Source organism: Delphinus delphis, chromosome 3, assembly GCF_949987515.2.
Source record: "Delphinus delphis chromosome 3, mDelDel1.2, whole genome shotgun sequence".
Lineage (NCBI taxonomy): Eukaryota > Metazoa > Chordata > Mammalia > Artiodactyla > Delphinidae > Delphinus > Delphinus delphis.
Genome location: NC_082685.1, coordinates 63,721,908 through 63,749,419, shown reverse-complemented (window position 1 = coordinate 63,749,419; position 27,512 = coordinate 63,721,908). Strand labels below are relative to the sequence as shown.

Below are 27,512 nucleotides of genomic sequence, written 5' to 3'. Positions count from 1 at the left end.
ATGGTGTTCAAGGCAGGGTGATTGTCTGAAAGGTCAGTGAGCAGGAAGTCGTGCTAACAAGGAACTATTCAGGTTTGTGCCATCTGTGTTGCTCCACAGAAAGGCAGAGGGGTAGATTTATGAAGCTTCTGTCCCCCATGGGTACTCTGCAAAGTTAGAACAACTCTGTTCTGGCCTGAGATCCAAGCTTAGAGGGGGAGATTATCCAAGAATCCAGTGGTGTAACTTCTCTCTCTTCTCTCATCAGGGTCATGGAAGTGTGAGGGAGCTCCCTTGGTCTCATGAGTCTACAAGATTCTCACTTGGTCCTGGGCACTTTCTCTTTTCCACAGTCACATCCTCTGCTGCTTCACCTCTGGATCTCTGCTTAGGAATAAATCACCCCCTATTCATTCTCATGTCATAATAATCACAGCCGAAGTGTTTAGAAACCATGGCATGGTGAGTCTTCTTATGGAGTGGTAGGAAGGTCATTAATGAGGTAAGAAAAGATCTGGAAACAATAGTCACGATCCTGAAAGAAGTCTGGCCCTATTCCTGGAAATGAGCTTAGAGGCTGAGAAATGCCCTGGGTGGTTAGGGCTGTTGTCTGCAGTCCAGGTTGTGAGGGGTACACAATCCTGGCCATTTCTATCAGTCTGGCTTTTAGAAATGGCTGTTCAAGAGGGAACCACTGAGGTACATCTTCAGTTATGCTGACTGAAGAAGAAGAAGAAGAGAGGTGAGGACAGGAACAGGTAGGAGGTGAGAAAGGAAAACCAACAGAAGTAGTAATTTTACTGCTTCTCTGGAATTAGCCCTTAATTCCTTAGCCTGGGTTCAGGGCATCTAAACACGATTGAAAAACTCTCTCTTGAAAGCCAAGCCTGAATGACCTTCGAATGATCTATTTTGTAATTTCTGGGCTGCTTCTCGGTAGTGGTGGGCAGATCTCAAACAAAAGACGGAGCTGTTGCCTTTGGCCAGATCTCCGCCCTGGGGCAGAAGACCAAGAGTGAACTCTGGGTAAAGGGCCTGGAGTTTTGTGACAACAGAAGGAGCTTGTTCTTGGACTCCCTGTCTCAAATCAAGCACTCCAAGGAGCAGGCAACATCTCTGGAAGAAGTGGGGCTGAGCGATCCAGTGTGGTGCTGAGCAGAGCAGGAGCCTTTCCCAGAACAGGGCTGGATGCCAAGTAGTCTTGGACCTTTGTGGTGTTCTGGGAAAGCTCTGTGAGCTCCTTCTGTGTGTGGACAGCTCCAGGGCTGCCGCCTACCAGGCGGGAAGAGCAGCTTCTTCTTGTCTTTCATTGGGCTGTATGGACTGTCACTGCCTGGGGCTGAGCCCTGGGCACAGTGTAGCTGCAGCAGAATTCAGTTCTGGGTGCTGGGGCCCTGCTCTGTGCACCTCCAGAGCCAGCTGGATCCTCTTTATCATTTCTCAGGGCTCAAGGGTGGCTAAGGGTGTCCTAACACAACTCAGTAACCGAACTCTCCACTGTTTCCGAGAGACCCTGTCTGCTTATTTACAGTGGAGAATTGTGGGAAAGGCTGAATGCCCCATAATCCACTCGCCCTCAGAAGAGTCCCCCCACCCCCCCAACCCCGGTCTCCTGGGACACCCTTTCTGCTCCTTACCCTGGGGCTCTTACTTTGGAAATGTGGCATCCTCAGAAGAGGTTACCTCTTAGGGCTGGGAGTGATGTTCCTATGACATGAGGAAGCCTTTAAAAACAAAATCTGTGGCTCCTTTAAAATCTCATGAAAACTCATCCTTCTATGAGGTGGTAAGTCTTGGGTCACGTCCCACCTTCCTCCACCTTGACCACTCCTGCTCTGGGCCATGAGGCAAACACCTTTTCCCTTTTCTAAGTGGTTATGTTTTAAACTCTAACTGTCAGGTAATGATGTAAAAAGCAAATATTAAAGTGAGTTAAAATGCTAATACTCCTCCCTTGTTTTGAACAGGAACAGAAATTCTTGGCAAGTCAGTTCGTATTATATTCTCTACGTTAGGCGTGTGCACATTTTTTGCAGTTGGCTACATGCTGCTGCCGCTGTTTGCTTACTTCATCAGAGACTGGCGGATGCTTCTGCTGGCGCTGACGGTGCCGGGGGTGCTGTGCTTCCCGCTGTGGTGGTGAGTGTGGCTCCGTCCCAGACAGCCCCCTGCTGCAAGCCAGCAGCCTGGAGCCCAGAGCCTGGGGCTGACCATGGCGTGGGCTTGCTGATCTCACTGGAACGGGCTGGGGCCTCGAAGCCCAGAGACCGTTTGGCTCTTTGGGGTGGGCCTATGTGCTGGGGTTTGATTCCCCACCATCCCACAAAGCACCATTCTCAGGAAACCCGGTCCCCCTGAGGCTCTCTCCCCCCCGCTTATCTGTTACTGGTGGTGATTGTTTGTGGAGATGGTCTGTTGGATTTTGTTATTTTTAACTCTGCCCCCCTGCTCTTCTGACACTTTTCTCTCGCTAGGAAATCTTGTTCTCCTCATGGCTACAACTAATGTAACTTCCTCAAACTTCCCTGTCGCGTGATGATTAGCGTCTGAGATGTCACTGTTTATCTGCTTTGTCTTGAAGGGCGAGAGAACTCCTTCTGTTTAATGAGTTGTTAGAGAAAATGTTCTCTTCTCTCCTCCCACTACCCTTCAACCAAATTTTGGCACGTCAGTGTGGGAATAACAAAGTGTTGAGACACTGGCCCCAGTTTCACCCAGTATGGCTATGGGGAAGATTTTAGGTGAGAGAACAAATTAAGAATGATGGAATAAGGTTGCAGCCATACCCTTTTGGGGGAGGGATTCCCCATTTCTTTGATTTTTCCATATTTAAGCAAAAGGAAAGGGGATTTTTCCCATTATTGGGTCTGGTGGTCTCTCTCTCTCTCTCTCTCTCTATCTATCTCTCTCTCTCTCTCTCATTAATTAGTCCTGGTTTGGTTTCATGAGGTCAACATCAAATCTCCCAGCAGTGACTGGTTTTACTGAACTGGTTTATCTCTACCGGCTCACACACAATGAAAGTTTCTCTGATCATTTTTTAGAGCTCAGAGGTTAGACTAGCCCTCGTGGTTGCCCTGTCCTGTGGACACACTGCCTGAGGAAGTTTCCTAGAAGGGCCTTCATCTTGCTGCAACTGTTAGGCAGCTGTAGAGGCTGACAGGTAGTACATCTTGACCTTGTTGGACCAGATGGCTCTTGTTAGACCACTCCAAACTACTGTCCTTTTATGACTTCTAAGACTGCTATGATTTACCAGTGCAGATTCTTGGCATGGGTGTGTATGTGGGAGAGAGAACACTTTTTTTTCTTACTTCCCTAGAATTTGAGAGACAGTGTGTTAGAGGTTAGATACTCTTCCGATTTCCTGACCCAGTCTGAGAGCAGGGCAAGTTTCTGGAAGGAGAATCAGCCCAGCTGCAGCAGCATCATCATTAGCATCATCATACCCTCTGTCCCTCTCTCCACAACCCCCCTGCTCACTGCATTTATTTTAAAAGATGTCTTGTCTTGAGTCTCTCAAGACACAAGACAAGATTATTCAAAGGTTAGTTTCTGCCTCTTCCAATGAATGATTTTAGTAATCTGTGTTCTTTGGCTCTAGTTGTCACTTTGGCATAAGAGACCAGTACTTTTAAAATATGTTATAGTCAACTTTATTACGGTATGATTCTACCAGAGAGAGAGAGAGAAAGAGCAAAAATAGAAGGGCCCTGACTGACCGTAAGGGATTAGTAGGGATTTTAGTTTGTGGGGCTTGGATCTTTGCCTCAGAACCAAATATCACAGCAAGGAACAGCTCTGATAGGTCAGCCTCTTGAGTTTCTAGCACAGAAGGTCCATCCCACAAGGAGCTGCCTTACTCTTTCCCCGAGAAGAGTTGTTCCTCTATTGCCCATGGGCTGGTTGGTAAGTGTTCCTAGCTGTGGGCACATTGTACCAGGGACAGGACTGCCCCAGAGAGAGGGCAACCCGGGGCCAGGACAAACATGCTAAGTGCTTGTCCTGAAAGTTTAACAACAGTTTTACCATTTTCCTATAAAAATAAAATAGCTTTCTTTTGAACATCTTGTCCTTGAAGGTGGGACTTCCTGAAGCAATGCCCATCCATCCGGGTGGGCTGGGATGATGTGGGGATTGCTTTGAGCTACTGTGACCTCTGCTGCCTACTTAATATGTATTATAGACTCTCCAGCAACACCCTTCCCCTGTTCAATTTGAATTAAAATCTACCGAGAGGCTATAGTGTACAACCTTATTTGGCCCTCCACTAACTTGAAATGATCAGCTAGACTTAATTCTTTATGCACCAAGAAACCATGGCAATTCAAAAGTAGAGATCGCAGCAATCCTGAGTACAGTGGGCTGAAAATGGAGCCACTGCAGGTGGCTTGGGGATTTTTTATGTCCCAAATTTCCTTTAAAAGGCTTGGCAGTAAGTGATCACAGGTACAAATGGACTATGTGTGTAGTGGGTGGGGAAGGAGCCCATAGGTGCAACATGGGGAAAGCTTTGCAACATCTAGCTGACTAAACGTTAGAAACCTGAGACCGGCGATGGCACTCTGAGCTTGTAGTAAGAAAGGTAGGATATTTCTAAGAACAACCTGGTTGGGGAAAGATACCTCTCAGAAGTAGAAGTGCCCATGCTGTATATAGTGGCTGTGGGGTAAGACCTCTAATTCTTCACTAATACAGTTGCCAGTAGCCACATGCAACGATTTAAATTAAAATTAATTAAAAGTAAATAAAATATAAAATTCGTTTCTTCAGTCACACTAGTCACACCAGCTCAATAACCACATGTGGTTAGCAGTTGCTGTATTGGGTAGCGCAGATACAGAACACCAGTGGAAGTTCTCTTGGACAGCACAGCTCTAATTACTGAAACGGAGTGGCCTAACATCATCACAGTTGCTACAGGGACCAACCAAGGGATATATGCCAAAAAATGCAGACTGGGTTCATTTTTCAACCCATATGCTTGTAGTAGGCTAGGGACAGAAGCTGGGGCTTGGCTATTCGATACGTTGTGTTTTGCTCTGAGATAATTCCTATTGAGGCTTTGGAGTCCTCCTAATTATAGGAGGACTATATCTGCTACATATAATTTATTTTCTAGGATAACTTAATACTGACAAATAAGTAAGGAAAACAAGAGCTGGCAGAAGATTGGCTAAGCAATTCTGAGAAATAAAGATTAGGAAAAAATAGAAAAATTAAAGTATAATAAAAATAAATAGAAATAGAAAAATTAGGAAAGAATATAAGTCAACCATGTTTGAGCATCAGTTAAAAATGTGGATAGATTGTGTAATAAAAAAATACGTTTCTAACTAACACAACATTGTTAATCAACTATACTCCAATATAAAAAAATTTTTTTTAATGTTTCTAGGCATTAAAAAAATAAGACCACATTGGCTGTGGTCTGGTTTGGGTACTCACTGAGCTGAGAATCTGTTGAGAGCCATGCAGCAGCCCACAGGAAGGTGTCAGTGCGCTTAACCTCCTCCTCTGACTGCAGGAAAAGCCTGAGAAACACAGATGCCCTCTTTTACCCAATAAACTTGTGAGCATCACCAGCTGGGCACCAGGGATTCTCCTAGGGATAGACACACTGAAAAGATACTAGACTGTGTTTCTTTTATGAGCCACACCGGCTATGAAGTTGTGGATGGTGTTCTCCAGGTGCCCTGGCTTAAACATACCCAGTTAATGTTACCCCTTACAGTGTGGCTCTGGCTTTAAGTACAACTAATGATCTGTCTTTTGATTTGATCATAACTTTGAAACTTGAAGGTGCTTTTATTTATTCCTACAAATAATGGAAATCTTATGAGGCCTCCCTCTTGATGTTCTTTAAAAAGACAAACTAGAATTTTACAAAATAAAAATGATTCGGGGGCAACTTACAGTTGATAGCATCAACCTTGCTACTGTGAAAAATTATAAAACATTCAAATGAATTTTAGGTTTATTCCTGAATCTCCCCGGTGGCTGATATCCCAGAGAAGATTTAGAGAAGCTGAAGATATCATCCAAAAAGCTGCAAAAATGAACAATGTAGCTGCCCCAGTGGTGGTTTTTAATCCTGTGGAGGTAAGGATTTGCACGTTTCCTCCTGAGATCAGTTATGCATTCTTTTTCTTTCAAAGTCTTCTTTGAAAGAAGAAGTAAAATTTATTTATTTATTTGTTTGTTTTTGGCTGCGTTGGGTCTTTGTTGCTGCACACGGGCTTTCTCTAGTTGCAGCGAGTGGGGGCTGCTCTTCGTTGCAGTGCATGGGCTTCTCATTGCAGTGGCTTCTCTTGTTGCAGAGCACGGGCTCTAGGCACGCGGGCTTCAGTAGTTGTGGCACATGGGCTCAGTAGTTGTGGCTTGTGGGCTCTAGAGCGCAGGCTCAGTAGTTGTGGCGCACGCGCTTAGTTGCTCCATGGCATGTGGGATCTTCCCAGACCAGGGCTCGAACCCATGTCACGTGCATTGACAGGCGATTCTTAACCACTGTACCACCAGGGAATCCCCAGTTATGCATTCTTGATTATGGAATTTAATTTGATTCAATAGGTTTTTGAGTGCCTATTATGTACCAGGCACTGTTCAAGGCCTTAGAGACACAATGATGATGAAGTTCTGAGCCCTCCTCAAAGGGCTGTGCACCAATTAAGTACAATAATATATGTAAACTGCTTAGCATACAGCAAGTGTTGATTAAATATTAGTTCCCTTCCCTTTTGCAAGTTTATCTCCAACTTTTTATTGGTCTTGCTCCACACCATTGATGCAGCTACATACTGGTGATTTTTGAATGTCCAGATTAAGAGGGAAAAATGTGTTTGAGGGGTATTCCACCCATGGGCTCCCCACTGTACTCTGAATCTTACCAAATTCTGCTGGGGAAGCTGTACATGTCTTTAGTCTTGCTATGTTGTGTCTAGAACCTTAAGGCCTGAGAGCACAGGCTGGAGGATTCACCCCTGCAGGCAGGAGGCCACGAGGAAAAGCAGATATTCAGTGGAAGCAGATTCGCTTCCTGCCAGTCAGTGAGGATTCAGTGTCCTTGGCCATGCCTCGTCAGCTCCTAGAGAAAACAAGAAAAATTAGAGACACAAGGAGCATAGAATGTAACCAGGAGTGTTAAGAGGATTAGATGGAAGGTAAGTGATGACATGAAGGAGGAAGTCCCCAAGGAGTGGACACTGTGAGCCAGCAGAGAAAGAGAGTAGAGTGACTCAGAGCTGAAGAGGCAGGTCCAAACAAGGGAGGACACTTAGATGGATGGAGAGGATGGGGCAATGGCACTCCTGGCCAGAGGGTCAGGAACTGCTCAGGACACCTCAAGAAGACTATATGCTTCTTAGTCTTTATGCTTGCCCTACCCCAGGACTTTGGAGGGTGGCGAGCTCGCCAGTGCTCCACCCTGAGAGCTTCCTCCATTCCTGGCCTTTGCGACCTCTGACAGAAACAGATACCCTGGTGATGGCTGGCAGATTAATTACAGTGGCTATGAGCCCAAGCTCTCAGAGGGCTGCCAGAACAAATATGTCTTAATCCTTTGCTCTTCAGATCAAGAATTCCATTCCCAGCCTTGGTCAATATAACTGGATGCCTGATCCACAGGTCCTGTCTGTGCCTGGTACCACTCCCAGAACCTTCCAGGAGGACTGCTAGTTCCCAGTAGTTTATGCAGGGGCTTTCTTTGTTGGGATAACAGTGTTATACTGCCAGGGGCATGTTCTAGAATTGTACACTCCACGTAGTGCAGAAGCAAAAAGGTAACATGGCTGTGAGCTGAATGAGGAGGTGTCTGTTTTTGGAAAGAAGGATGCTAATATTTGGGAAGCACCTGCTACAAGGGCAGGTCTGGCACTCTTCCTTCCTTTGTAGTAAAAATTCCTTCCTCAGCCTCTTACTGAACACACATAATAGGGCCACAGAGTCATTGTACTTTATCCTGAGGAGATGAAAGGCTCCACCTCAGAGCCCTGTAACTTTTTAGTTTCAATTCTTTTTTTTAAATTGAAGCATAGTTGATTTACAATATTGTGTTAGTTTCAGGTGTACAGGAAATTGATTCAGTTATATATACATTTTTTTTTCAGATTATTTTTCACTATAGGTTATTAAAAGTTATTGACTGTAGTTCCCTATGCTATATAGTAAATCCTTGTTGCTTACCTATTTCATGTATAGTAGTTTGTATCTGTTAATCCCATAACTCCTAATTTATCCCTCCCACCCTCCTTCCTTTTGCCGTTGGTAATCATAAGTTTGTTTTCTATGTCTGTGAGTCTGTTTCTGTTTTGTATGTAGATTCATTTGTATTATTTTTTTGATTCCACATATAAGTTATATAATATTTGTCTTTCTCTGTTTGACTTATTTCACTAAGTGTCATATTCTTTAGATCCATCCATGTTGCTGCATATGACAATATTTCATTCTTTCTTATGACTAGTATTCTATTGTACATGTATACCATATCATCTTGAGCCAGTCATCTGTTAATGGGCACTTGAGTTGTCTCCGTGTCTTGGCTATTGTAAATAGTGTATTGATAGTTTCAATTCTAATAAGCTTGATTATCTAGATTCCTAACACATGACAAGTTAACTTCAGTAAATTAAAAGTAAAGGAAGGAAGCCCATCAACAGCGGTATGAAATTGCCACCAACCACTGACAGCTCACATCTTTTCCTCAATGGTGCAGTAATTATAGTAATAGTTAAAATGTATGGGGCATCTACCATGGTTCAAGTACTATGCTAAGATTTATATATATGATCTCATTTAATCTTCTCAACTCTTGATTATTATACCCATTTTACAGAGAGGTAAACTGAGGCTCATAGAGGATAAATAGTAACTTGCCCAAGGTCCTCTAGTTAACCCATGTGTGTTCTGACACTGAAACAACAACAGGACAAGTATGAAAAGCAGATATGGACCTCAAGGCAGTTTGGGTCTATATGGCGCTACCCACTCAACAGGCCCTAATGCTCAGTGTGATTAAGGTCACCCATAATGATGCCCATGAGTCAAGGCAAGGCTGTGTTAGCAGTCAGGCTTTATATAAAGAGACAGTGAAGCCAATGTTATATATTTTAAAGGCTTCTGTCTAAAATGGGCCACAAACATTTTTAAACGTTATAATAAGCATCATATATTTAGATGCCCTTATTCCCTGCAAATTCCAGACTTCTGAGCATGTTGAAAGTGATGTGAGACATACATGCATAAGAATATATTGTCATAGCCAAATATACTTCCTCACCACCTCTCAATTTCATGGTTGTGTGCATTACTTTAACAACAGGAGGTAACCCCCGTGAAGCAGGAGAAAGTTTTCATTCTGGACCTGTTCAGGACTCGGAATATTGGCACAATAACAATTATGTCCTTGCTGCTATGGTAAGTAATAAGAGATCTGGAAATGCGACATACAGAATGTAAATATACAATTGATTTTCTTTAATTCAGGGGATAAGGTCAAGGCCTGGGTCTTCCTGAGGCAAAATTAAAATTTTAGAATTCTAAGTTATTTGGAAAGGCTTCAATTTAATTCATGGAACTGGATACTGAAAAAAAATGTCACAGGGAACAATATTTAGGTCTGTAATACTGTGACCCACTGGGAAATCGTTCCCTGCTCCTCCTAGAGTTACTGAGATTAAAACTAATGATGTCCCTGATGCCTGAAGCTGAGACGCTAATTCAGCTCCTGCTTCCAGAAGCTATACTGACAATTAATCAGTGAAGTTAGAACACCCTGAATCCCCACTGCCTGCATTGGAGTTTTGACAAGCTTTTTATACTTGCTCATAGGAATCTACCGAGTGATTTTAAGGCCTAGAAATAACGAACTGACTTTGTAGGCAAGATTTAATAATGTATCTGCCAAGAAATTAGGAAGAAGACAAAAAGAACATGCCTACCCCATGATGGCAGCACAAAAAATGACGGTAATCAGAACAGGTAGAAGATGGTGGTGTGGAAGGATGCAGAGTTCGCGTATCCTCACAACTACAGCGTCTGCCAGATGGTGGTGGGGGACCCCAACACCCAAGGAGATGGGAAGAACCCCCAAGCGCACCAGTAGAACATGGGAGGACTGAGCGGGAGAAGGAGAAGTGGAGGCCGGACAGGACTGGCACCCCTGAGGGGTGGCTCAGAGTTGGGGAGAGGTTCCCACGCCTGGAGGGACCCTCGGGGGCTTGGATCAGGGGGAGCACACCCAGCGTTTCCCCTGCCGAATGGGCTGGGGAAGTCTGCCCAGCTCTCGGGCCAGGTTCTATGCTCTCAGAGGTCCCCTCCAGGCTGGGTTGGTCCTGGGGGTGTAGGAGGGAGGCTGGAAGAGAACAGGAGAGGCAGGTGGAAGGGGCCCTCCAGGATGGGAGAAGCAAGAGAGGAGCAGAGGGTATTTGCCCTACCCAGTCGAGCCCAGGAAGCCTGCTGGGCTCCCAGGTGGGTTCCCCCACCCTCTGAGACCAGAGGCGATGGGCACGCCTGAGCCCCTTCTTCTCTGTTGAGCCTAAGCCCCACCCCCAGTGCCCCCCAGGGCCTTTTCCAGCCCTGTGGGTCCTAAGCATAGGCCCTGCGCACTGCCCAAACCTTGCCCCTGCTTAGGCCCTGACCTCCACAGCCAAGGCCTTTTCCACCTTTTTTTTTTGGTCCATCTCTTTTTTAATATCATGGTTCTGTTTTACCTTCTGGCTGTTGTTTCACCTATATTTTTATTTTTATATTTTTTCTAACATATCTGTCAGTTTCCTAGTCTAATTTTATTTTCTACTTTGTTATTGTATTTTTTTTTTTTTTTTGCCACACCACGCAGCTTGCGGGATCTTGGTTCACGACCCAGGGGTCGGGCCAAAGCTCCTGTGGTGGGAGCTCCAAGTCCGAACCACTGGACAAACAGAGAACCTCAGACCCCAGGGTATATTCATTGCAGTGAGGTCTCCTGGAGGTCCTCATCTCAGCACCAAGACCCAGCTCTACCCAACAGCCTACAAACTCCAGTGTTGGAAGCCTCAGGCCACACAACCAGTAAGACAGGAACACAATCCCAGTCATAAAAAAAAAGGAAAAAAAATGAGACAGCAAAAAAATATGTCACAGATGAAGGAGCAAGGTAAAAACCTACAAGACCAAATAAATGAAGAGGAAATAGGCAATCTACCTGAAAAAGAATTCAGAGTAATGATAGTAAAGATGATTCAGAATCTCAGAAATAGAATGGAGGCACAGATTGAGAAAATACAAGAAATGTTTAACAAAGATCTAGAAGAACTAAAGAACAAACAAACAGATGAGCAACACAGTAACTGAAATGAAAAATACACTAGAAGGAATCAATAGCAGAATAACTGAGGCAGAAGAATGAATAAGTGAGCTGGAAGACAAAATGGTGGAAGTAACTGCCGAGAAGCAGAATAAAGAAAAAAGAATGAAAAGAATTGAAGACAATCTCAGAGACCTCTGGGACAACACTAAACTCACCAACATTCTAATTATAGGGGTCCCAGAAGAAGAAGAGAAAAAGAAAGGATCTGAGAAAATATTTGAAGAGATTATAGTGGAAAACTTCCCTAACATGGGAAAGGAAATAGTCACCCGAGTCCAGGAAGTACAGAGAGTCCCATACAGGATAAACCCTAGGAGAAACACACCAAGACACATATTAATCAAACTAACAAAAATTAAATTCAAAGAAAATATATTAAAAGCAGCATGGGAAAACCAAAAAATAACATACAAAGGAATCCCCATGAGGTTATCAGCTGATTTTTCAGCAGAAACTGCAGGTCAGAAGGGAGTGGCAGGATATACTTAATGTGATGAAAGAGAAAAACCTACAACCAGGATTACTGTATCTGGCAAGGATCTCATTCAGATTCGATGGAGAAATCAAAAGCTTTTCAGACAAGCAAAAGCTAAGAGAATTCAGCACCACCAAACCAGCTTTACAACAAATGCTAAAGAAACTTCTCTAGGCAGAAAGCACAGTGAAGAAAAAGACCCACAAAAAAAAACTCAGGGGCTTTCCTGGTGGCGCAGTGGTTGAGAGTCCACCGGCCAATGCAGGGGATGCGGGTTTGTGCCCCGGTCTGGGAAGATCCCACATGCCGCGGAGCGGCTGGGCCCGTGAACCATGGCCGCTGAGCCTGCGCGTCTGGAGCCTGTGCTCCGCAATGGGAGAGGCCACAACAGTGAGAGGCCCGCGTACCGCAAAAAAAAAAAAAAAAAAAAAAAGCAACAAACTCAAAACAATTAAGAAAATGGTAATAGGAACATACATATCGATAATAACCTTGAATGTAAATGGATTAAATGCCCCAACCAAAAGACACAGACTGGCTGAATGGATACAAAAACAAGCTGTCTACAAGAGACCCACTTCTTGACCTAGGGACACATAAAGGCTGAAAGCGAAGGGATGGAAAAAGATATTCCATGCAAATGGAAATCAAAAGAAAGCTGGAGTAGCAATACTCATATCAGATAAAATAGACTTTAAAATAGACTGTTACAAGAGATAAGGAAGGACACTACATAATGATCAATGGATCAATCCAAGAAGAAGATATAAAAATTATAAATGTTTATGCACCCAACATAGGAGCACCTCAATACATAAGGCAAATGCTAACAACCATGAAAGGGGAAATCGACAGTAACACAATAATAGTAGGGGACTTTAACACCCCATTTACACCAATGGACAGATCATCCAAACAGAAAATAAATAAGGAAACACAAGCTTTAAATGACACAATAGACCAGATAGATTTAATTGATATTTATAGAACATTCCACCCAAAAGTGGCAGAATACACTTTCTTCTCAAGTGCACGTGGAACATTCTCCAGGGTAGATCACATCTTGGCTCACAAATCAAGCCTCGGAAAATTTAAGAAAACTGAAATCGTATCAAGCATCTTTTCTGACCACAATGCTATGACATTGAAAATCAATTACAGGAAAAAAACTGTAAAAAACACAAATACATGGAGGCTAAACAGTACGCTACTAAATGACCAAGAGATCACTGAAGAAATCAAAGAAGAAATAAAAAAAAATACATAGAAACAAATGACAATGAAAACACAACGACCCAAAACCTATGGGACGCAGCAAAAGCAGTTCTAAGAGGGAAGTTTATAGCAATTCAATCTCACCTCAAGAAACAAGAAAAATCTCAAATAAGCAATCTAACCCTACACCTAAAGCAACTAGAGAAAGAAGAACAAAGAAAATGCAAAGTCAGTGGAAGGAAAGAAATCATAAAGATCACAGCAGAAATAAATGAAATAGAAATGAAGAAAACAATAGCAAAGATCAATAAAACTAAAAGCTGGTTCTTTGAGAAGATAAACAAAATTGATAAACCCCTAGCCAGCCTCATCAAGAAAAAAAGGGAGAGGACACAAATCAATAAAATTAGAAATGAAAAAGGAGAAATCACAACTGAAACCACAGAAGCACAAAGAATTATAAGAGACTACTACAAACAACTATATGCCAATAAAATGGACAACCACAAAGAAATGGACAAATTCTTGGAAAGATACAATTTTCCAAGACTGAACCAGGAAAAATTAGAAAATATACACAGACCTATCACAAGTAATTAAATTGAAACTATAATTAAAAGTCTTCGAACAAACAAAAGTCCAGGGCCAGATGGCTTCACAGGCAAATTGTATTAAACATTTAGAGAAGAGCTAACACTGATCCTTCTCAATCTCTTCCAAAAAATTGCAGAGGGAGGAACACTCCCAAATTCATTCTACGAAGCCACCATACCCTGATACCAAAACCAGAAAAATATATCACAAAAAAAGAAAATTATACACCAATATCACTGATGAACATAGATGCAAAAATCCTGAACAAAATACTAGCAAACAGAATCCAACAACATATTAAAAGGATCATACACCATGATCAAGTGGGATTTGTCCCAGGGATGCAAGGATTCTTCAATATATGCAAATCAATCAATGTGATACACCATATCAACAAATTAAGGAGTAAAAACCATATGATCATCTCAACAGATGCAGAAAAAGCTTTTGACAAAATTCAACACCGATTTATGATAAAAACTCTCCAGAAAATGGGCATAGAGGGAACCTACCTCAACATAATAAAGGCCACATATGTCAAACCGACAGCAAACATCATACTCCATGGTGAAAAATTGAAAGCATTTCCACTAAGATCAGGAACAAGACAAGGATGTCCACTCTCACTACTCTTATTCAACGTGGTTTTGGAAGTCCTAGCCGTGGCAATCAGAGAAGAAAAAGAAATAAAAGGAATACAAATTGGAAAGGAAAAAGTAAAACTGTCACTGTTTGCAGATGACATGATACTATACATAGAAAATCCTAAAGATGCCACCAGAAAACTACTAGAGCTAATCAATGAATTTGGTAAGGTTGCAGGATGCAAAATTAATGCACAGAAATCTCTGGCATTCCTATATACTAACAATGAAAAATCAGAAAGAGAAAGAGAAATTAAGGAAACAATCCCATTTACCATCACAACAAAAATAATAAAATACCTAGGAATAAACCTGCCTAAGGAGGCGAAAGACTTGTACTTAGAAAACTATAAAACTCTGATGAAAGAAATCAAAGATGACATAAACAGATGGAGAAATATACCATGTTCTTAGATTGGAAGAATCAATATTATGAAAATGACTATGCTACCCAAAGCAATCTACAAATTCAATGCAATCCCTATCAAACTACCAATGGCATTCTTCACAGAATTAGAGCAAAAATTTTACAATTCGTATGGAAACACAAAAGACCCTGAAAAGCCAAAGCAATCTTGAGAAAGAAAAACAGAGCTGGAGGAATCAGGCTCCCTGACTTCAAACTATACTACAAAGCTACAGTAATCAAGGCAGTATGGTACTGGCACAAAAACAGAAATATAGATCAATGGTACAGGATAGATAGCCCAGAGATAAACCCATGCACATATGGTCACCTAATTTACAACAAAGGCAGCAAGAACATAAAATGTAGAAAAGACAGCCTCTTCAATAAGTGGTGCTGGGAAAACTGGACAACTACAGTAAAAGAATGAAATTAGAACACTACCTAACGCCATACACAAAAATAAACTCCAAATGGATTAAAGACCTAAATGTAAGACCAGACACTATAAAACCCTTAGTGGAAAACATAGGAAAAACACTCTTTGACATAAACTATAAAACCCTTAGTGGAAAACATAGGAAAAACACTCTTTGACATAAACCACAGCAAGATCTTTTTTGACCCACCTCCTAGAGTAATGGAATGAAAAACAAAAATAAACAGATGGGACCTAATGAAACTTAAAAGCTTTTGCACAGCAAAGGAAACCATAAACAAGATGAAAAGACAACCCTCAGAATGGGAGAAAATATTTGCAAATTAAATGACAGACAAAGGATTAACCTCCAATATATACAAACAGCTTATGGAGCTCAATATCAAAAAAACAAACAACCCAATCCAAAAATGAGCAGAAAACCTAAATAGACATGTCACCAAAGAAGACATACAGATGGCCAAGAGGCACGTGAAAAGATGCTCAACATCACTAATTATTAGAGAAATGCAAATCAAAAGTGCAATGAGTTATCACCTCACACCAGTCAGAATGGCCGTCATCAAAAAATCTAGAAACAATAAATGCTGGAAAGGGTGTGGTGAAAAGGGAACCCTCCTGCACTGTTGGTGGGAATGTAAATTGATACAACCACTATGGAGAATAGTATGGAGGGTCCGTAAAAATCTAAAAATAGAACTACCACATGACCCAGCAATCCCACTACTGGGCATATACCCTGAGAAAACCATAATTCAAAAAGAGACATGCACCACAATGTTCATTGCAGCACTATTTACAATAGCCAGGACATGGAACCAACCTAAGTGTCCATCATTGGATGAATGGATAAAGAAGATGTGGCACATATATACAGTGGAATATTACTCAGCCATAAAAAGAAACGAAATTGAGTTATTTGTAGTGAGGTGGATGGACATAGAATCTGTCGTACAGAGTGAAGTAAGTCAGAAAGAGAAAAATGAATACCGTATGATAACACATATGTATGGAATCTAAAAAAAAAAATGGTACTGATGAACCTAATGGCAGGGCAGGAATAACGATATAGACATGGAGAATGGACTTAAGGACATGGGGTGGGGAGGGGGAAGCTGGGGAGAAGTGAGAGTAGCATCAACATATATACACTACCAAATGTAAAATATATAGCTAGTGGGAAGCAGCTGCATAGCACAGGGAGATCAGCTCCGTGCTTTGCGATGACCTAGAGGGGTGGGACAGGGAGGGTGGGAGGGAGGCTCAAGAGGGAGGGGATATGGGGATATATGTATGCATATGGCTGATTCACTTTGTTGTACAACAGAAACTAACACAGTATTGTGAAGCAGTTATACTCCAGTAAAGATCTATTTAAAAAAAAAAAGATTACATAGCATTAAAAAAAAAAAAAGAACTAGTAGCCTCCTGCTGCAGCTAGTCTAATTTTAGAGCCATCTTGTATTGCAATTAGAAGTCATCAATGACAGAGTTTATGCCCCTGAATTAAGCCAGTGTGTCCTGGGCATGTGGCTTTCATCACAGTAGATCTCCTTAGTTCTTACATGTCATCAGGTATCACTGATGCAAATGTACCTTGAGCAGTGGCACTACTGAGCCAATAATAAACTAATCACTAATTTTATCTAAGCTGCTCTTATTACCAAATGTGGAAAATCACTAAGATCCCAGAGCAATAAAGTTTCATTTTTTGTTTTGTTTTGGATTAGCCCTTGTGCTACCCAACTTAGTAGAGTATGTGTAAAAAGATCCGACATTGTTCCTGAAAACATTTTTCAGGTGTCCTCTGCTTTTCAGTCATGTTGATAATAAGTGCATTTCTGCACAGGGGAGTTTGCATAGTGTAGTGTTTTTTCCACAGAGAAACTTTTATGTGGACGTTAACTATAATGACAGGATATGCAGTGTGCACTCTGTGATACCTTTTATGGGACTTTCACTTTCTTCCCTACTAAAGTGAGTTTTACTAAATCAATTGGAATTTACTATTAGTGGATCCCACAGTATTACCTATATTTCTTCTTCTCCTCCTCCTCCTCCCCCTCCCCTTTGCCTTCCTCTCCTTCTCCTTCTTATTCTTTGGCGGGGGAAATGACATATGGATTTTATGTTCACTGATGTGACTGACATTCTTTCTTCAAATAATAGCTCTGAAGGAATGAGAATATACAAACTCTCCTATTGAAACTTGAAATTAACTAGATTAGGATAGTATTCTTGAATATTGGTATATCTAGACTAGTGCTGTCCAATAGAACTTTCTGCAATGATGAAAATGTTTTATATCTTTTTTGTCCCTTATGGTAGCCACTAGCTGCATGTGGCCACTAAACAATTGAAGTGTGGCTAGTGCCAAAGTGAGGGACAAAATTTTAAATTTTATTTAATTTTAATTTATTTACTTTTTCTTTTTTTTTTTTTTTTTTTGGCCACGCTGGGTCTTAGTTGCAGCACGCGGGATCTTTGTTGCTGTGTGCGGGATCTTTAGTTGCGGCATGTGGGCTCTTAGTTGCGGCATGAGGGCTCTTAGCTGCAGCATTCGGGATCTAGTTCCCTGACTAGGGATTGAACCCTGGCCCCCTGCATTGAGAGCACAGGGTCTTAACCACTGGGCCACCAGGGAAATCCCTAATTTATTTACTTTTAAATAGCCATATGTGGCTATTTGTAAGACAGCAACATCTAGACAATTTCCTGACCATCATGAAATTGTAAAGAGACTCAAGCCATCCTTTTGTCATTTTTGTCTTTTGTCTTTCAGGATGGTCACCTCAGTAGGTTACTTTGCTCTGTCTCTCAACACTCCTAATTTACATGGAGATGCCTACCTGAACTGTTTCTTCTCTGCCTTGATTGAAGTTCCAGCTTACATTACAGCCTGGCTGCTACTTCGAACCCTACCCAGGCGTTATGTCATATCTGGAGTACTGTTTTTGGGAGGAGGTGTGCTTCTCTTAATTCAGCTGGTGCCTGCAGGTAAGAAGTTATCCAATATTAACAGCTTACCAGAAAAGATCCACACCTTGACAGGGCTAATTATTAGTCCCTGTTCCCTATTTATGTAGCCTTTACATCATAAGTCATTCTTAAGTCAGTTATACAAGTGATAACTAACTCTGTGATTTCCCATGTTCAAAATTACTCCCTTCAAATAGTTAAGAGTTAACCTTAGAGAATCAGAAATCACCACCTGAGAAGGAAGAGTAATGCTCCCAGTCATCCCCTTCACAGAAACATTCACCTAAACCCTCAAACCTCTTTCTGAGTCATAATCCCAATTCCCAATTTCTTGGTACTTTCTTGGTATTTTCAAACCTTCTCTCTGATGTGTATATTCAAGTGTTAGAGTTGGTAGTACATACCAGTTCCAGTATAAATTCAGTGATTTTTATGGTCTGTAATCTTTAAGTAGTTAGAGAGCACATGAAAAGATATATGCTTCTCTTTTCCCCTTATGTCTAACTTTCTCATATTGTTAAAATGTTAAGTCAACAGATTTTTGATATATAGTACTATGCATAGAAATATATATTTCTTAATAATAATAAACAGGATAAAAATGATTCGTCCTTCTCTTCGAAGATTAAACTTAACTGTATTAACATGCTAACAACTGACTATGAAACTGTTGTAATAAATAAAGGTGGACAAGGTCACAGAATGCATAAATGATCTAGAATAACAGAAGAGCGAAGCTCAAAGCAACCCTTCACGCTCCATCTTTGTCCATGTCCAATTAGTAAGGCTTTGAAGAGACTGTATAATTTGGGGAATATCTTTAGATTATAAAACATTCCTATACAAGCAAAAAGGACAATTCAAGCAACTGTTAAGAAAGTATCACTTCTAAAAGCACCTCTGTTTACACTGGATCTCTTTTCCAGATTACAACTTCTTGTCCATTGGTCTGGCCATGTTAGGAAAATTCGGGATCACCTCTGCCTTCTCCATGCTGTACGTCTTCACTGCAGAGCTCTACCCAACCCTGGTCAGGAACATGGCTGTGGGGGTCACATCCATGGCCTCCAGAGTGGGCAGCATCATTGCTCCCTACTTTGTTTACCTTGGTGAGATGCTTCTTATAAGTCTATTCTTTTTTTAAATATAAAAGTAATAGGTTTTCATTATGAAAAATGCAAACAGCATAGAAAGTACTGGAAAAAGCACAAGTTCACCTCTACTCTCTTAGTTCCCCAAATCACAGCCCTCAGAGGAACTACTATTAACAGTTTGGTGAGTAGCCCTTCAGACATTTCATTTTGCACTATATATATATATTTAAACACACAAAATGATATCATAAATATTGTTTCACAACTTTTTTTAAACTTAACATTGTATCAGAATATTTTGCCATATCCGTATATATAGCTCTTTTAGTTAGTACATAGACTTCCAATGTATGTATACACATTATTTATTTAACCAGGTTCATGGATGAACATTTAGGCCATTTCAGAGTTTTTGTTACCATACATAACACTGCAGTGAACATTCCTCTACGGCCCCCACAGCCTTTGTATATTTGGATCAATAGATTGCTGGAGCAATTTAAAAATTTCATAGATATCGCCAAATTGACCTCTAAATACTATACCAGTTTACAATCCAACTATCAATATATGAGAGTGCCTGTTTCTCCATATCCTTACCAACAATGGGGATTATCCAATTTTTTAATCATTGATAGTCTGTTATATGAAAAACGGATATCATTGTTGCTTTCATTTCCTTTTCTTCAATTATGAATGAGGTTGAGCATTTTTTTCATATATTTATTGAAATTCTATTTATTTTTAAGAGATCTGACTGTTCATGTCTTTTCCCATCTTTCTAATGGTCCGTATCAAGTTTAGATATTTGATTTTGGGAGCTCTTTGTAATTGAAAAATTAGCCCTTTGTATATATATTATAAATATTTTTCCTAGTTTATTATTCCCACTTTGACTTCATGACTTTATTTGCATTGCTGGCAATTTTAGTTTTTATATGATCGAATTTATCAATCTGGAATAACACCACAGAGGGGCTTTAGTGGGATGTTCAGTGGATCTAGGATCTGGCACTCCAAGCTAAACCTCATCAAGAACTCTACTGGCGAGAGATGTAGACACAGCTCCTTATTCTTCCTAGTCATCCATTGGTTACCTACTAGTTCAAACATACACACATACACATCCCCAAAGACATATGTGAATTCTCAGAAAAGGTATACTCTAAATCCTTACAGAGAGAGACATTTTCCACACAGCTGCCCTGAACACCTGAGAAAGTACATTATTATATAGAATGGTGTCGTTTCCCCTTTGTTCTTCCCTATACTTTCAAACCATGCCCATATGGTCTAATGGTGGACCATTGGTACATAAGAAATGGAGAAGTCTGAGAAAGAACTTTGTATTCCACAGTAGTGGCTCCTGTTGGTGACACAGAGGCCTCAGAGAAGCTTCAAAATTGATATTTTTTTGTCAAATAAAATTCTTGGGTGTGTTATTCCTCTGTAATCTCTGTATACAGAAGGGAAGCAAGATGAGGATCTATTATTCCCCTGTCTGAGTAACACCACATAAAGAAGAGGTGGAGTGGTTCTTCCAATTACATGTAAAACCAAGACATATAAATGCTGCAAAAAGAAACCACAGTGCCTGACATTTATTGATTTAAATTGGATTGAATATATTAATTAGGTTCTTTTAAGAGTCTCACAGCTCTGTGGACCAAGATTTCCACAGGAGCCTACTGGTTTGGGCAAAAGCAAAGGTCATATCAGTCATAACAGCCAGTAGGTGTCCCTGCAACATCCTGGTCAACCTCTTTCCCCTTGGTGTCCTCCCACCCCCCATCTCCAATGACCTCTACCTTAAGAGGAGAACTTTGGTAGGCAAAAATTTCTATCAAAGGAACATTTATCACACATGATTAAGTAGTAGCTTAGAGAATGCCAGTTGACGTGAAAGACCTTATGATAATGCAAAATTGAGTAGGTGAATGATTATGGAAATTCGGAGGCAATGACATCTGCCAAACAGAAACTGTGGTATTTTGCACACTTTTTTTCTTCTGTAAATATTCAGGTTTAAAACTGCTCTCAAATACTGTTTGCCACCTTTACAAAATGATTCTCAAGAGCATCTGGAGAAACCCTGTATCTAATTGATGTTCTTATGTCCTGTGCCTTACAGGTGCTTACAACAGAGTTCTGCCCTACATCCTCATGGGCAGCCTGACTGTCCTGATTGGAATCATCACTCTTCTCTTCCCTGAAAGTTTTGGAATGACTCTACCAGAGACCTTAGAGCAGATGCAGAAAATGAAATGGTAAGTGGAACTTTAAAAAATGGTATCAGAATTCCTCAGAAAGAATAAACATGAAAGAATAAATAGGAAAATTCTGAAAAGAAAGTGTAATAAGTGGAAAGTAGCTCTATCAGATAATAAAGGATATTATTAAGCAATGGTAATTAAAACAGTATGATGGTGGTAGAAGAAAAGAAATCACTGGAATGGAATAGAGTTCAGAATTAAATGAAGAAAATATGAGAATTCAGTGTGTGATAACAAGTAGCAATTCAAAATCAGTGGGGAAAATTTAAATTATTCAGTAAAAGGTGTTAGAACATTCAACTAGCCATTTTGGCTAAATAAAAAGCTTAACTCTTACTTCAAAATACATCAGGATAGGGCTTCCCTGGTGGCGCAGTGGTTGAGAGTCCGCCTACTGATGCAGGGGACGTGGGTTCGTGCCCTGGTCCAGGAAGATCCCACATGCCGTGGAGCGGCTGGGCCCATGAGCCATGGCTGCTGAGCCTGCGCGTCCGGAGCCTGTGCTCCGCAGTGGGAGAGGCCACGACAGTGAGAGGCCCGCATACCACACACACACAAAAAAAACACATCAGGATAAATTCCAGAAAGATTAAAAATTGAGAACTGAAAATATAAAGTGATAAATGTAGCAGAAGAAAACATAAATATTTTTATAACCTTAGAAGGCCTTTCTAAGCATATTATGAAAAGCAAAGAGCCATAAAGGAGAAGATTGATATATCTGATTATGTAATTTTAGAAATTGTTGGTACAGCAAAAATGAAACCATAAATTAGAACAAAGGTCAACAAAGCAGGGGAAAAATATTTGCCACACACAATGTAGACATAGAGTTAATAAATTTAAGATGCAAGAAGCTCTTAGAGATCAGTGGGAAAAAGACAAACAACTCAGAAAGAAAACTGGCAAAGGTCATGAACAAACAGTTTATAGAAAAGGAAATTTCAGTGGCAAATATATACATAAAAAAGAAATACTTGTCCATATTAATTAAAGCATAAAAAATGTCAATGTCATTTTTTGGCCTATGAGATTGTGCAAGGGTTTTCCTCCTGATATCAACCAATTCTGACACCAAATAGGTGTCCTATAATTTCATCCAATTTTGACTCTAATTACTCAGGGCTAGCATCAGACTCTACAGGTTAAAGGCTCACTCCCACAAGACAGCCTTCTCTTCAGATGCCAGCCACAAGTAATGGTTCCCCAAGGTTATCCACATTTCTGGCTATTGGGGAGGGGGAAATTTACCCTTTTACCCCTTTAAGGTCTTGTGGCTAAACTAATCATAAAATTGACACCAGTCAACAGGAGAAAAATAAACAAATTTTAATTCATTACACAGAGATCTCTCAGAAATAGGACCTAAGAAATGGCCAAAGCAGGAAGCTTTTACACTTTTTAGACAAAGAATAAATTTGAGAGGAATTGACAGGACAAAGAAACTTAGGTTTGAGTGCTTAATTAGTAAGGAATTTAAGCAGAGTTTGGGCTTGTGTAGTAAATTAGTAAAGAAGTAACAAGGTTTGTTTATAGAGATTTCTTGGCCCAGCCCTGGAATTCCCTGTCTTTGGTAATAAGGGTGTCCTTCTACCTCCATATGCAGGGATTGCACCTTTCACATGAGGGATTTATTCCCTGCTTTCAGGGGCACAGAGGAGGCCAGAGTTTCCTTTTGCATCAGCTGCTTCACAAGCAACTTCAATTAAAAATAATCAATATGCCATTGTGGCAAATTTTGGGGCAGCCTGCCCTGAGCTCCATCATGTCCAACTTGGCTACAAAGTCTGGTATTTCCACAACCCTCCTCTTCACATTCAGGAATTTGCTAGAATGACTCACAGAACTCAGGAAAACGTTTTACTTACTATTACTGGTTTGTTCTAAACAACACAAATGAACAGCCAGGGGGAGATGTACACAGGGTGAGGTCCAGAGGGGTCCAGAGCACAGGAGTCTCCGTTCCTGTGGAGTTGGGGAGCATCGCCATCCTGGCCCATGGATGTGTTGGCCAATTCAGAAGCTCTCTGAACCCCAGTGTTTAGGGGATTTTATGGAAGTTTCATCACATAGGCATGATCAATATTGATTTGACCTCAGTCCCTCTCCCCTCCCTGGAGGCTGGAGGATGGGCTTCTAGTCAAGGCTTGGTCTTTCTAGCAACCAGCCTCCATCGTGAAGCTATCTAGGGACCCACTGAGTCACCTCATTAGAATAAGAGGCAAGACACTATTACCCTTGTCACTCAGAAAATTACAAGGGATTTAGAAGCTCTATGTCACGAACCAGGGACAAAAATCAAACATCTTTCTATGACATCATAGATTGGAAAACATTTAAAAGACTAATGGTACGGTAGGAGAAGTTTAGATTCTAGAGTGAAACTGCCTGGCCTCAAATCCCAAATCTACTGACTAAACTTGGGAAATTTGCTTACTTTTCACTAAACCTTAGTATTCCCATCTGTTATATGGAAATAGTTCATATGGCTTTTGTGATGTTATATAAGATAAAGTGTTTTTAGTGTGTAGCCATGATAAAAGTCTATATGTGAGTGGATTCTGATCCCAAACTGAACCTGTATAGTGAAAGATGCCCATTTTTTATAAGTTGTTTCTTCTAATGATAAAACTACTTCAATATCAACTTTAACTTACCAAGAACTTCATGCTTACCACTCTATTCTTTCCTCAGGAAAACTATAAAATCATAGAATACTAGCTCTAGACTCATGAGGTTCTTATTAGAGTTAAAATAATTACCTGTTCATTGACTGGAGAAATGTTTTTCAGTGTCAGTTTGGCATTTTGAGGAGGGGAGTCTTAAATATTTAATTTTCTTTAGCACGTATCTTATTTTCAGGTTCAGATATGGGAAAAAAACAAAAGATTCAATGGAGAAAGAAGAAAATCCCAAAGTTCTAATAACTTCATTCTGATAAAATTCCCACCCTATTTGGTGAACTGAAAAACAGATCCTAAGACTATGAAGACACTAAAGCCTTTCCTGATGAAATGGACTGCCTATGAAGATTAACACTAAAAATGGACCTTGCTATTAAGAAATGCTTGTCATATGGCAAACTCTGGACCACGCTTACAGATAAGCTCCTTATTTTAAAAAACAAACCATTTCCAGAAAGTCTTCCATACTAATTAATTCGATGAAATGGGTTTGTAGGATTTTTACAAAACGTGTTGGTCAAGGACTGGTAAATCCATATAAAGATTAACATGCATTTGCAAATACAAATACTATCCAAATTTTTAAAGAAGTCACTGAATTAACACAACTATCAGGCTTGGGTGTGTGTGTGTGAGTGAGTAAACCAGCAAGTTCAAAATTACAGTAGTTTTTGAAGTGAACTTATACACTGCTGTAGCCAAATGATTATAAGGAGTATTCCTATCCAGGAAATTTTATATACTACTTTGAGAGGAATTGATGACAGATATTAATAGCATTTTACAAGTGAAATGCAGCAAGAGATCAAGTAGCCTGGCTCAGATGGCCTGTCAGCCTTTAAGAAGGGAACCAAGGCAGTTCCTAGCTACAATTTCAGCAGCTATGGCTCACAGCCTATTGAATGGTCCACATTTGTGCTCTCTGTGAACACTTGACTAAGCTTTCTGTTCACTAAGACTGGCTTAAGAGACCTTTTTTTGGTAAATAGAGAATCAGGAAAACTGCAAACTAGTTAGATTGGTAGAGGTGGTTTGTGTGCCCCATAGCCAAGAGGGGTCAGCACCCAGGAAGAAGGCTGTCCAAGCCAAGAATCTGGAGAGCCTTTTAAAACAGTTCTTTCCCTTAATACATCCCTTCCTAAATCTCGTATGCAGTTGTATCCTCTTCAACCAGGGGTGCATCTGGTTCCAGGAATGAGCAAGGTAAAAGGTAAAAGCCACTAATGGGATAATGTATTAGCATAAACTCAGAAGATGAGTGTCAGCTCTGTGTCTCACCACATTTTAGGCATGCTGACATGATAACATAGCAAGAAGTTCATCCTGGAGACCTGGGCAGCATGCTTTCACCATGGGCAGCGCCTTTTGGAGCAGCACGTGACAAGCTACTGACCCTTTAACATATCAGTGCAACGGTGCACCTGTAGAATAGGCAGCCACTAGTTTTTAATATGCTGCTTGGTGGCATCATCTCCTAAAATTAATTATCCCCAAATGTAAATATTCACTATCTAAATATTTTTCAAAGGAACATTTGATGTAACATCTTGGTAAACAATCCTTATTTCTTTAAGATCTTTATCTGGAACTTTTCTGATTAACTCAGAATTTTTCTTTATATTGCCATATTTCTAACACATATTTTATATCCTACTGACACATTGATCCCACCTTTTGATTGTTACTTTAAAATCCAGTAGAATATCTTAGAATAGTTTATGCTTTGTCATTGGGGACTCAGGTGCACAGCTTCATCCACCCAGTGCCTTTATCTTCCCCACTGATGCGGCCTGTCTGGATCACCTTTCCACCTACCCTACCAGACAGTAGTAGCTGCCTGTCCTGCAAAGAACAGGCCCTGCTGCCTTTCAGGAAGCGCTCCTTGAACTTCCTTCCCACCAGCAGCGACTGTTCACTCCTCTGTGCTCTTCTGGTACTTGTTACCTTCACTCAGTTGGGCTCTTGTCTAGTTGTCCCCCCCGACACACAACATGTCTATAAGCCTCCGGGAGGCCAGGGACCTAACTTTGCTTATCTTTTTATCTGTTGCAGTGCTGCTTACTGTAGTGCTTTCTTGCATGTAACAGGCATTTGAGGATATTCGTTTTAATTAAAATATTTTGTAACACTAGCGTGGTGAAAATGTTATGTTTGAAACATAGACACTTGAATTTTTAAACACCAAAGTATAAAATGCTCTTAAATCTTTTTCTAAATATAAAAAGTAAGGATGTGGACTTCCCTGGTGGCACAGTGGTTAAGAATCCACCTGCCAGTGCAGGGGACATGAGTTGCATCCCTGGTTCAGGAAGATCTCACATGCCACAGAGCAACTAAGCCCATGTGCCACAACTACTGAACCTGCACTCTAGAGCCTGCGAGCTACAACTACAGAGCCTGCGTGCCACAACTACTGAAGGCTGTGCACCTAGAGCCCATGCTCTGCAACAAGAGAAGCCACTGCAATGAGAAGCCTGTGCACCGCAACGAAGAGTAGCCCCTGCTCACCGCAACTAGAGAAAGCCCGCGCACAGCAATGAAGACCCAATGCAGTCAAAATTTTTAAAAATTAAACTAAATTTTTAAAAAAAGTAAGGATGTGATAATTGCCTTTTACTGCTGTTTGTATGGGTGTTTTATATTTTATAATAGTAAGAGATGACTTTTTAAAATCTGTTTATAAAAAGGCAACAAGTATACAAATGAATTACCTCTTTGGTAGTTCAAAGACCAAGTAGATGAATACATGCCAAAATAGTATTCAATTAAATTCAAGATATATTCCTGATTTTTATAAACTACTTTTAAAATTAGGTCTACAAGGCAACTACCTGAACTTGCTTATGAATATCAGTCTCAGACTGACAGCCAATATTACACTGCATGTTAGAGTGTAACATGAAACACTGGAAGCATCCCATTAACAGTTTTATGGATACATGTTTTAACATCTTTTCAACATTTTTGGGTAAGTTTTAGTAACTATAATCATAATATAAAATATAGATAAGAAGTAAAACTATTAGAAAATAGACAAAATTATCAATATTACAAGGAACATATAATGATCTATTTTTAAAATCCAAGAGAATTAATTAAATCTAGTACCTAAGAGTTTCAATTTAAGTGGAGTCATATAACAAGTGTCCCTAAATCAGCAACTTTCTATGTACTAAAAATAACCAGCTAGAAAATATACTGGAAAAAAACAGGTTCCATTCCTAATAATCATAAGAACATAAAATACCTAGAAGTAATCTCTAAACAGATGTATAAAACCTAAGTGAAAAAATTGTTCCATTTAATTAAGAGTTGAGTGGAGACATGCTGTTTTTTTGTTTTGTTTTGGTTTGTATTTTTATTAGGTTTTTATTTTTGGCTGC

General features: G+C 40.4%; 1 protein-coding gene across 1 annotated transcript in view; it reads left to right on the top strand.

Annotated features, from left to right (window-relative positions):
* LOC132423303 (solute carrier family 22 member 4) overlaps positions 1 to 26,756 on the top strand; it is a 50,053-nt gene extending 23,297 nt beyond the window's left edge. Inside the window, exons 4-10 of the mRNA XM_060008878.1 lie at positions 1,947 to 2,118; positions 5,955 to 6,081; positions 9,299 to 9,393; positions 17,882 to 18,096; positions 19,005 to 19,187; positions 21,304 to 21,439; positions 24,308 to 26,756. Coding sequence (XP_059864861.1) covers positions 1,947 to 2,118; positions 5,955 to 6,081; positions 9,299 to 9,393; positions 17,882 to 18,096; positions 19,005 to 19,187; positions 21,304 to 21,439; positions 24,308 to 24,383 — 1,004 coding nt within the window. The 3' untranslated portion in view covers positions 24,384 to 26,756. The remainder of the gene's footprint in view (positions 1 to 1,946; positions 2,119 to 5,954; positions 6,082 to 9,298; positions 9,394 to 17,881; positions 18,097 to 19,004; positions 19,188 to 21,303; positions 21,440 to 24,307) is intronic.
* Positions 26,757 to 27,512: the final 756 nt, after the last annotated feature.